The 12,233-nt window shown below is 36.6% G+C and overlaps 1 protein-coding gene across 1 annotated transcript in view; it reads right to left on the bottom strand.

Annotated features, from left to right (window-relative positions):
- Positions 1-1,749: 1,749 nt before the first annotated feature.
- BCAP29 (B cell receptor associated protein 29) overlaps positions 1,750-12,233 on the bottom strand; it is a 46,029-nt gene continuing 35,545 nt past the window's right edge. Inside the window, exons 7-8 of the mRNA XM_039849039.1 lie at positions 8,057-8,157; positions 1,750-3,929 (exon numbers count right to left, since the gene is read on the bottom strand). Of these exons, the coding sequence (XP_039704973.1) occupies positions 3,894-3,929; positions 8,057-8,157 (137 nt within the window). The 3' untranslated portion in view covers positions 1,750-3,893. The remainder of the gene's footprint in view (positions 3,930-8,056; positions 8,158-12,233) is intronic.

Here is a 12,233-nt window from a genome sequence, read left to right as displayed (position 1 = left end):
CTAAGAAGAGTCTGACTGCAGGTGCAGTTGGCAGGTAAAGTGGACTGAGGCGAGGCTTGAGAGTAGATGGGAGCCTGGTGAGGTTTTGGGAGTTTAATCTTAAGTGCAATGGGAAATAATTGAAAGACTTTAAGCAGAGAACAACATGATTTCTGACAGCATGTACATAGGAGAAGAATGAGACAATGTAAGTTGTCATAGTTGTCCAAGTGAGAAATTATTATGGCATGGTTTGGCAGTGGCAGTGGGAATGGAGGGAAATAAAATTGCAAGAGAAAAATAACTAAGATAGGAGTGGCGTTAAAGGGTATCTATTTTCCACGTGTTGCGAAATTCAGTCCAGCCCATTACGGATTTGTTCTGTATGTTCCTGCATTAGTTTCCTGGGACTGCTTTAACAAATTATCACATACTTGGCAGCTTAAAGTACATATTGTCTCATAGTTCTGGAAGTGAGAAGTCCAAAATCAGCTTAATTGGTGTCTACAGGGTCACGCTCCCCTGGCAGGCTCTAGGGGAGAATCTGTTCCTTGCCCCTTCCAGCTCTGGTGGCAACAGCATTCCAATCTATGCTTGCGTGGTCACAATGCCTTCTCCTTTTCTATGTGGTAAAGTCTTCCTTTGTCTCTTATAAGAATACTTGTGATTGCATTTAGGGACCACCCAGATTATCTAGGATAAACTCTCCATTATGAGATCCTTAATTTAGTCACGTTGTTTCCCATTTAAAGTAATAGTCACTCTTTTGCCACAGAACATTCCCCAAATTAGGACATCGATATCTTTAGGGGGGCTGTTACTCAGTTCTGTAGTGTTGGATATCACTTTTGGCTACAGAAGGATAGACTAAGAAAAATCTTATGTTTGTTTAGAGAGCAAGGTGGAAAGCAACACTGTGAAGGTAATAATGCCATTTAGTAAATTGATTAGAGAATGAAATGTTAAAAAAAAAATTTTCATGAGTGAGTTTTCAAGAATTCTAGGAAAGGTAGGCTGAAGGACAAAGAAATTCAGAAAGGATTCATCAGCTTTAGACATATCATTCTAGATATTAAAGTTAATGTTTAAAAGGACTACTATATTTATACACTGTATAGTGGGCACTTGAATGCAAGGTATATTGCATGTCAGTAGGGCTGGGTATGGGCCGTTAAGCTATGGTGGGACATGGATGGGAGGACAGTGAGAAGGTAGTGGATGATGGAATGGAAATGCAGGACCAGACTAACTTACAGAGAGGTAAGACCAAAACAGGGGCAGGTGCGTCCAAGTGACTGTGGCTGGGAGGTCCAGGAAGCAGGAATGTCACTGCAGGCAAGCAGAGACCAGCACCAGAACTACAACCACGGGTATTTATTTAGAGATCCAGGCAGGCTGATGGTATCAGGACAGTATCACAGGAAGTAGGTAAGCTCCAGGCTCTAGAGTGGGGTTCAGAGTACTCTAGTTACCAGTCCTGGGAATCATATATAGCCAAATAAGCAACAAGGATGACTCATGTCAAATTCTAGAGTGCTTGGCTAGAATGTCTTAGCTAGAACTTGACTAGTGCTACTTCCTGAGGTCCAGAACCTCAATGCTGATTTGCAAGTAGAGAATCTGACAACACTCTCTGTAACTGAGAAAAGGACAAGAAAAAGACAAGAATGGCACTCCTCTTTTTTGAATCCTTAGTGCAGCCTAACCTAAGACAAAGAAGTCATAACTGACAATAGAAGGGAATATGACTTAATATGCAGTGTAAGTAAATCCATGAAATACATGTTTATTTCTAATAGGATTTGATACACTATCATTGGCAAGGAGAGTAATTAGAACCAACAAGCATAGCTTGACGGGCAGTTCAGTATGGTGGAAACATACAGACTCTAAAGCCAAAGTTTCTTGTTCAAACCCTGGCTAAAACATGCAAATGTTTTATTTAGCAAATTATGGCTAACTTGTGTTTATAAAGACTAGAATAATATCTCGGGAACCAGAACACCTGAACCCTAGACTCAGATTCTGGCCCTGGATCTAATTATCCATGTTACCTTGGGAAAGTGGTTTAAACTTTTTAAACTCAGGTTGCTGATCTATAAAACTGAGGTCTAAGATTACTTAAATATATGCTTTAAAGTACTCTCAGGAAATCTTTCAAATCTTCGTGCTCTTCAAAAAGCACCCAGACTTTCCCCTTGCTTTACAGTCTGAGCAACTTTGAGAATCACTGTGCTATCTTAGTTTATATAGTAATCCTGAACTAAATGTTATTACTCCCACTTTGGAGATGGGGAAATATAAGTCTAGCAGGTTTAAATAATTTGTTCAAAACCTCATGACTAAATTATTGTGAGGCTGGGATTAGATTTTACTTCTCTCAATTCTAAAGCTTTGTATTTTCTACTATTCTCTATGTTACTCTATCATTAGACTTGATTTCTATATAGTAGGCCAGAATCACAAACGCTCATTATACATTGACCCATGTAGCTCTCACTTTGATACTTCTAAGTTGATACCTTGAGCTGTCATTTGTTCAGTTCTGTCCTGTTTCAGCACTCCCTCCCTTTCCTTGTTATTTATGGTGTTGTCAGCCCATATGGTCTAACTCCCATTTCTTAGTACCATTAAATGTCTTCTACGTGTCTTGTTTTCTAGCAGTAACTCCTGACTTTTATCTGAAATAAAATTCTTATGTACTTGCTCATTTCATCCATTTACAATGAAAAAGAGATGTGTAGAGTTAGTGCTAAAATGATAATAAACAAAAGATGAAACAAATGTCAGTAAAGTAAAAACTCTAGTAATTATTTTCCATTTTCTTTTATATTTAGGTCTTTGTGAGACACGGATGATTTTCATGTCTAAATACTGGAACAGCCTAAATCATATTAATGTTATAATCATTATCATCTTCTAAAGGAAACTCTAAATTAATATTTGAATGGAAAAATAATATTTTAATATTTAGCTTTCAGAATACAGAAACATCTACATCTCAGAAACTGTGATACCAGTGTATGTGTACTTGAGGTAATATTTGTATAATTAGTAACTCTCACAGCAATGGGAAACACTTGCTGGATATGTTGTACATTAACATATCCAAACACTTTGGATATGTTGTACATTAACTTTCTGAGTCAAGAATTCCACATTGTTGTAAAATGATTTAAATTCAGTGCTGTGACAGTTATGCAAATAGATGTAAACTCCATTTCTAGCTAAACTTTAAAAAGGTAGAATGCTTACTAATTATGTTATTAACACAAATGTCAACAAAAAGTCTAACAAATACAGAAGCACAGTAACAAAATATAATTATCAATAGAATTGTCTTATGAGAGTAAACCATAGTATCATCAGGCTTAAAAAAAACTAAGGTAATTGTTCTTTTTTGTTCTTTCTCATTCTTCCCTATAAATATAGTAGCAAGTTCTGATTATTTATCCTTATTCATTTTCCCCATGAACAAATTTGCTGATACTGGATATTATATTCATATACAAAATCATCATCATCATCTGATTAGATTATTGTTAGTGGAAACTCATCAAAGTTTTTAAGGCTATTAATAGTTTCATGCAACTTAAAAATCTAATTTTGGAAGTAACTGCCTAATGAATTTTTCCTTCTATTGGTAAAACAGTCAAACCAGTGTTACTATCAACATCTAAATAAGGTGTTTAATATGGTTCTATTTTACGTGAGAGCTGGAATACAGACTTTATGATATATGTGAAACATTATCAAACATTGTGATGCTATTATGTTAACAGCATATATGTGGCATTAAAAAAATATTGGCCAGTCATGGTACATTTTTCTGAACTGAATTTTAAATTTTCTAGCGGCTAACATAACAAATTTATTATCTTGACATGGTGTATCACAATCTTCTTTCACACAGTTCACAGGCCTTTCTTGTTGCCTTTCCATGAACGATCCTGTAAGAAAAAAATATGACTTAGGTGGCAGTTGCAGCAAGGAGTGAGAAACAGATTCGTAGATATGACAAAGACTTAAAAATTTTTTTTCTCTTAAGTGCCTAGTTATTAGTTATGAAGAGTAATTAAAAGTAAAATACAGATTGAGAAAAATTTCAAATTCTAAAAATACAAAACTGATGGGTTTTACTTGAAAAATGTCTAAAAGGGAAAATAGCACTCTTGATGAGTTCAGTTTTTCCTTCTAGCTTAGTTTATTTTACCTTAGTTTCACAGTTTATATCAGGAAAACAAAATTTCTAAAATTCCTCTCTTGCAAACTCTCTTGGCAAGGGAAGAATGAAGGGAACCAAAAAACTCAGATGGGGCAGCCTTTTTTGTTTGTTCTTCAGGTATTTGCCAATAGAACTGGCTTCTTGGATTATACTCTTTTCTGATTACGTTATAAAGATGACTATAAAACATCATTTAAAACTGGAAAAAAATGAGATAGAAATTAATCTTAAGAGGTAATTTGCATTAAGAACGTAAAAGTCTACATGGAGAAAAAAATCTTATAAAACGAAGTGTGGTGTTATTGTTTGTAAACAGAAAGTTCATTAAGTCCTTGTTCATGTTGAGCATTAATGTTTCCAGAAAAACTTTATAAACTTTAAGGAACAAAAGCAGAAGACAGAGGAGGAATTTGACTTGATAAAGTACTGCTTTTACATAGTTTTATTATTTTTTTTTCTAGAAGAGAGCCAGGGCAAACAAGGAAAAGACTATGTTTTGAAGGGATTGTTTTCTAATATTTATTTAGTGCCTATTAAAAGGAAGGAGACCAGATGGGGAAATCCAGACGAACTTAAAAGATGCAAAGTGGGATTTGTTTACAGTAAAGAAACCAGCTTTCCCCTTTTCTACCTTGGTTTCCTTAATATTTTACAGTCCTTTATTTTATGATTATTTTAAGAAAATCAATTATAAAAAATTGAGAAAGCTGTTTCCCAAAGAACTTTAGGATATAATTCAATTATTAAGATTTGTTTGACAACAGAAATAAAATTCATAAAGGAAGATTTGATATAGCTTTTTACTGTAGATGGTCTACAGCAAACTGTTGCTTATCAAGTAGGTTCAGAAGGTGAATATCAAAGTGTAAGAGTCACTCTTAAGAAAATGGTTCTCAGTTAATGACACCTAAATCTCAGGACTTTATACAGGTTCTTAACAAATAGACAACAGGGGTGGGATGATTAGGTGAACAGGAAAAAACGTGTCCTATCAAAAAATAACTACTAGCATCTTGTGGCTTTATAGAGCCTTTCTTGTTTAAAAATATTTAAAGAGCTTTCTTGCACAGGGTCTGGTTTAATGCTCATGAGATATTATAATCCTCATTTAAGTAATAAAGAAGCTAGGGTGCATGGATGCCAATGATTCACTTGAGGTTTACAGAAGTGGTAAACTATGGAGCTGAGAGGTTTTATTTTCCTTCTTCAGAGAGATATTTATTAGAGCATTGGTTTTATAGGTGATTAGAGAGTACATACACCAAACAGGGTGGTAAAGCTCCTCAGGGAGTAATAGCAGAAAACCACCACTACTCTCTGAGCTGCAGGGACGAGGGAGAAGACAGTGTTATAGATTCCAGGAGTGAGGACTACCAGGTGGAAGCTGACCAATGGAAACTGGGACCCTGAAAAGAGATGGAGCTGCTGCTGTAAAAATCCCTGGCCTTCCCCTTCTTCCTGCTTTCAGTCTTCTACTAGTGCCGCCCACTGGCTGAACCCACCCCAAAGCCAGATGGCAAGGGAGCCTGGGACCCTGAAACAGAGCAGAACAGCAGTAGGAAGAGAATGGATCCCAGAACACACAGTCCAATGACCAGCACAGGCCAAAGACCATAGTGGTCTGTACTACGGAATAAATAATGGAGGTTTTGGAGAAAGAGTTCTTAACTTTGAATCCAACTTTGAATGCTGTCACTTTCTATTTCGGTGACTTTGGGTACATTATATAACATCTCTGGGTCTCATTTTCCTCATCTACAAAATAGGGTATTAAAATACTTTAATTTAGTGGGCTGTGATGGAGAGTAAGCAGGATAACATATATGAAGCCATTAGCTAAGTGCTTGATCCAGACCATACCTTCGATGAATGTCATCCATTAAATATTTCAAAAACCTGGATAAAAGCAGAACTTAGATCAAGGTCTAAATGCACTAGTGAGCAAGGCCCAACTTTCAGCATGGCACTCAGCATAACTGGGATGGGGTTATTTTTCAAAGAAGAAATTACTCATTTTTTGTCAAGAATGTATAAGCTCCAAGATGAAGCCTTTTTGGGGGAAAGAAAATGGACTGAGGGAATCTCACTGTCACATACATTCATCGAGGATTAAGAGAATCATTGGCTGTTACCACAAAGGAGACATTAGGTGATGGCCATTGGCTATAAGAAAACGAGGGAATAGTCTTGCTTCTCTTTTCTCTGGTCAGAAATTTAAACATTTCTGACGCCCCGGCAAAGTCCCATCACCCTTGTTGAGTAAATCCTGATCTCACAAATGGGAGGGGAAAAAAAGCTCTACTTCTAGGCAAGAGGCTTCTGAAGTGTCTCTTCCCTTTCCATGGTGGATCTTGAAGAATGCCATGGTGTAATTCTCACGCCATGGTGAAGTCAGCTATCTCGGGACTTCTGTTTTAGAGATGGGGAAAGGGTGGTCTTGCTGAAAATCTAGCTGCCTAAACTGAGACAATGTGAACTGAGCTCTTGGTGTCCTGGGTTTAAAACAACAGGGTATCTACCCTTCTCTGAGTTGCCCTATTGTCAAAGTAGGTTAGTTTTTAAATGTGCAACTCACCTGGGAATACCAGATTACAAATGTGCTTAGGATTGCTTATTGACTGGCTCTAAATCAAGGCCAAAGTAACTGGTTGAGAATAAGTCATTTTTCAGCAAAACTTCTACAGAGGCATTAATACTGATGTTAATTATAATTATGACAGCTATCATTTCTTGAGTGTTAACTATCATCCAGGCCACACACAATGCTAAGCACCCTACGCATTCTATTTAATTTTCCTAACAACCCAATGAGCCAGGTGCTATTATTGTTTCAATTTTACAGATGAAACATAAGCCTCAGAGAGGTGACACGACATAACATGCTTGGGATCACAAAGCTGGTATGAGAATTATAGTTATTCCAGGTCTGTCTGACTTCAAGACCTGTGAGTACAATGTCTCCTTGCCTTGTGCCAGGGACAGTGGTAGGCTCTGGAGATACAATGACCATTAAGATGCAGGGAAATGAGTCCTGGGACTACAGCTTCTAGTCTAGTGAAATAACTGTAGAGCTGTAATTGCTAAAAAGCCCTGATCGAAAGCCACAGGGCTGCCCAATTCTAAGGGTAAACCCAATCTGAAAGCAGACGAACACAGACCCTCCGTCTTGGTAGGATCAGGACTGCCCCTGGGATGGCCTCTCCTGACACACGATCAAAGTGTGGCCGGGAGATCAATTCAGGTAGGGGCTAGCAGCTCAAGAGGAAAGGGAAAGAGCCTAACATGGATAAATGGTGGGAACTGACTCTTGCTGGACTGGAGGGAAGGGAAAAGAAAATCTATGGCACCTGGCTTTGTGACTTTAAGAACAAAAAGGCTTTTTTTCCTTTCATTTCTATCTTTCAGATCAACTTTGGAAGTAAATCATGTATTTGAATGCTAATGGGCTCTGTCCTAAGATGTCTAAAAGAGGGGCTTAGAAGGAGTAAAGTGGGACTTAAATTTTTGGCCTTATCTGGCATGAATATGGCAAACATTCCAAACAGCAAAACTAAATTTTTCCAGTACCAGTGTGTTTTTCAATGCTTTCATTTTTGTGGCTCAATTTTTTTGCTTAAAACTTCAGCAAAACTAGAATGCTATAAGTCAGCATGTCAGTAATTCTCTGTTATGATTATCTTGTATTTTCATGCAATATCTAATCTTCGCCCCTTATATAAAAGTCTGGCTTCTTTAATAACTTAACAAAGCCAGGATTAAGTACAACTTCCTGATTTGAGAAGAGCAAATAACTCAAATAGTTGACTTAGTACAATTTCAAAAAATTTAAGCCCATATATGTATGTCACTCACCTGAAGTTCCAAGTGTTCTTGTAAGAGTCGGTCGTATTCTTTTGAAAGTCTCTCTGATTGCATTTTCATCGTCATCATGTCATTTTGCACCTTAGAAAGGGCTAGAAAACATTAGATAGAATTAAAAAAAAATTTATTTTGAAATAGTTTAAAGTTTACAGAAACTTTTCAAAACCTACATAGAGGACTTCTTTGTAACCTTTACTCGAATTCACCAACTGTTAGTGATGTGGTACATTTGTTACTACATTCTCTCTCTACACACGCAGAATTATTTTCTTGGACCATTTGAGAGTAAGTTACAGATATCGTTGTGCCTCCTTAATCCTTAATACTTCATATATTTCCCAAGAACAAAGGTATTCTCTAATATAACCATAGTATAGTTATCAAATTTAGGAAATTTAACATTACTACTTTATCTAATCTACCATCCATATTCCAATTGTGGCAATTGTCCCAATTATGTCCTTTTTATATTTTGTACTTCTAGTCCAGTATCCATTCCTAGATCAAAGATTTGCATTAAGTTGTCATATCTCTAGCTTCCTTTACCTGGAATAGTTCCTTAGCCTCCTCCGCCCTCCTCTCCTCCATCTTTTGTGACTACAGGCCACTTTTTAAAGAATTTTTTTAAGAATAAAGGCCACTTTTTTTTTTTAAATAGAATGTTTTCTTTTTTGGTTTTGTCTGATGTTTCTTCATGATTAAATTCAGCTTATGCATCTCACTTACATATAAATATGAAATAAGTTATGTTGAATGTCTCTCAAGGTATCACATCAGAGGCCCATCTGCCTCTCACTGATTTTTCCATTTTATAGTTATTTTCCTCCTTGTAACTAAGAAACAGTATGTGGGAAGACAAGACTATGTAAACATCCTGTTCCTTAATAAATTTTCCCTTTATATTTAGCATCCACTGATAATTCTTGCCCAAACCAATCTTTATTATTATAATTATAAAATGGTGATTTTCCAGCTACACTACTCCATCCACATTTGTCAACATTCTACTATAAAGAAGATTCTTTCTTATCTATCCATCATCAGTATGAACTCACAGGTTCCTATTTTTTCAATGATTTACAATTCATACTATACTTAATTTCCCCCAGATTTGGCCAGCAGGAACCCCCTTCGGACTGACTCTTATGTACTTTGACATAATGTCCCCATCATTTTTTGAGTACTTTACTTTCTGGCACAAGATATCCCGGGCTCATCCTAACCCTTCCTGGCTCAGCCTGGACTCATGTATTATAGAACCAAATGTATCGGAAAAGTCTGCTTTTGAAAACACCAACAGGGAGAGATGAAAAATTACACACAAAAAATCACTTTCTTACATAAAGTTGCAAAATATGAGGGTGTATAAGTGGCACTTAAAGGCTTTACCTCAAGAGGATACACAAAAATGGCTACATATTAGCCTTTGTCCACCAAGGAGCTACAGTCTAAATCAACAGATTAGGCAGAAGTTAAAAAAAATGTGTGTGTGAATATATAAAATAAACATTTAAGTCGACACAATGTAGAGAAGCTAATGGGCAAACATGTAAAAGGGAAGAGTAGCACAAGATGGACTGGAGAAATTCTGGGAATCCAGAACTAGCTCTACATACAATTCTGCATATGTAGTTGCACAAACCACATCTAAAGTGCTCGGTACCACATGTGTAGTGTAGACAAAAGACACACAATAAAGAGACTAACTAATAGTGAGTGATAAGTGTCATAAAGAAAGTTAAAACAGGGTGATGGAATGTGAATGACTGTACAGCTACATTAGACTGAATAGTCAGAAAAAGTTTCTCTAAAGAAGTAAAATTTAAGCTACTATTAGTTTTGTATGCTAAGGAGGCCTTGAATAAAAGATATGGCAGTAGCAATGAGCATACCTAGGGTTCAGATTTTATTTTCTAAATACCATTCTCCACTTAAAGGAACCAAGGTTCATTGGAGAAATGGTAAATTCAAAGGCTGGAGGAGGAAAGGTACTAGATGAGCTTGGAATATCTTGTTATTACAGAAAGAAAGTGCTTATAGAATGGGAGCATGACAAAATAGTAATGGCAAAATGAGCCAGTCTGTAAAGGCCGACTCTGAGAAGATTTGAACAATAAAGTATATAGCTCATGATGGATTATAACCCACTGAATATATTAAACAAGCAAACAAATAACTGGGGGGAAAAAGGAAAGCTCCTCCTTACAGTAGAATGGAATCTAATAAATGTAGAAGGAATTAGAAAATTAGAAAATTACCATTTGGAAAATAACAAAATAATAAGTGAGAAAATAACATAAAGAGAGAAAAGGATAAGGCAAATGTGAAATGTTATCATCTGGGTAACTGAGTGAAGAGTATCGGGAAATTTAAAAAATATTATTCTCCATCTTTCCTGTGAATTTGAAATTATATCTGTATAGAAAGTTAAAAAAAATTTTGCTACAAAATAGAACAGAGCAATGGTGCAGTAACTGGGAGAATATGAGACAAAGGGAAGTTTTTGTTTCTATTTCTTTTAAAAGAGATGCCAGAGGACGTTTGTAGGATGACAAGAAATAAGGGAGTAACTACAGAAACAAAGTCCTTGGGAAGGACAGTGGGGATGGGATGCGTAGCAGAAGAGAACTGACACTTAATCCAACGTAAACCAAGGACAGGCAGAGTTTAATGCTAGCTGGGAGAGGATGGTAGTTTTGGTGGTGAGAAGATGAAGCTTTTGTCTTATTAATTCCTTGTATCCACTGAAGCAGGATGGATTTAGAATTTAGATGTGAAATGAGAAGATCCAAAATAGTTTTGGAGAGTGGAAAAATAAAGTTTCTAGAGAAGTGCAATAGGATTGTCATGCAGTGTTGAGGACCCATTTGAATTTAGTGACCATTTATTAAAATAAGAAGTTAGTCCCTTAAGCAATGCTGAGATGTTTGGGTGCAGGTACTAAGCAGATAGATATCTGACTATTACCAGGACAAGGTCCTTGAGAGAGGAGGGGAGTGGACGGTAGAAGAAGGGAAGGAGACGAAAGAGATAAATAGTTTGCAAGAACATGACTATGATGAACCTTGAAATCTAAACTGGGTCAGGAGGTAAGAGAAGGCACCAAATTCAGTGTTTGGGGTGAGATTTATTAGTATCTATCTGGAACACTAGGTGCATGCTGGCGACACACAGAGGATTTAAATGTGACCCTTGCCTTCTTCATAGCACTTACAATATAGTAAGAGAGACAAATAAAAAGATAATTTCTTACAGCTGAAATATTGGATTTCATTAACCAATGTCACCGTAAAAAATTAATTAAAAAAAGAAAAAAGATAATTCTATAGAGTGCACTGTCAAATACGTGACCATGCAGGAATATGGAGGCCCACAAGGAGACTACTCAACCCAGCTTAAAGGGAGAGAGTTTTAGGGAAGCTTCCTAGAGCTGGCAACACTGGAGCTGAAGGATGAGCATGCGCTGTAGAGAAGAGTGAAGGAAAGAGTACATTAAGGCAGACAGACCTGCAGTCCTGGACATGGCAAAAGTAATGAAACACCACTGTTAGAACTACAAATTACAATATTTAATAAAGTAAGAGTATAAAATTTAGATTGGACAAAGCTGAGGGACAAAGCTAGAGATGATGCTAGGGGCCAGATCACAGAAGACAATGTATGCTATCTTGAAGAGCTGTAAAGGTGACAGAAACCAATAAAGACTTTTAAATAGTGCAGAGGCATAGTCATATATGTAGTGTTGAAACTGCTCTGGTGGCAATGTGAAGAAGCCAGACTAATGGCAAGGGGACTAAAGTGGGACATACTTTAGAAGAATGCTTGATTTGCAAGAAGAGGAGTAAGACATTTTTGGAATGAACATAAAGCTGCACCAGTGATTATAATACAGTAAACGTTAATGAATAAAACCAAATATAGCTCTTTTTCACATGCAAAAAACAAAGGAGAAATTAATGATATATTTTTTTGCGTGTGTCCCAATTCTCTACCCATCACTGGGTATACTAGTGACTGCCTAGGGTGCTGGGATCATGAATGAGGTTCATGGGTAACCTTTTGGGTTTAGGAAGACATGGACTTCAGGCAGGCTAATACTTATAAAGATTACTGGTACTTTGGGCCAGGGAACTGATAAGCAGGCTTTCCAATTTAATAAAAAAAAAAT

This window comes from Pteropus medius, unplaced genomic scaffold, assembly GCF_902729225.1.
Source record: "Pteropus medius unplaced genomic scaffold, Ma_sr-lr_union100, whole genome shotgun sequence".
Classification (NCBI taxonomy): Eukaryota; Metazoa; Chordata; class Mammalia; order Chiroptera; family Pteropodidae; genus Pteropus; species Pteropus medius.
The sequence above is the reverse complement of the archived record's forward strand: the minus strand, read 5'-3'. Positions and strand labels throughout refer to the sequence as shown.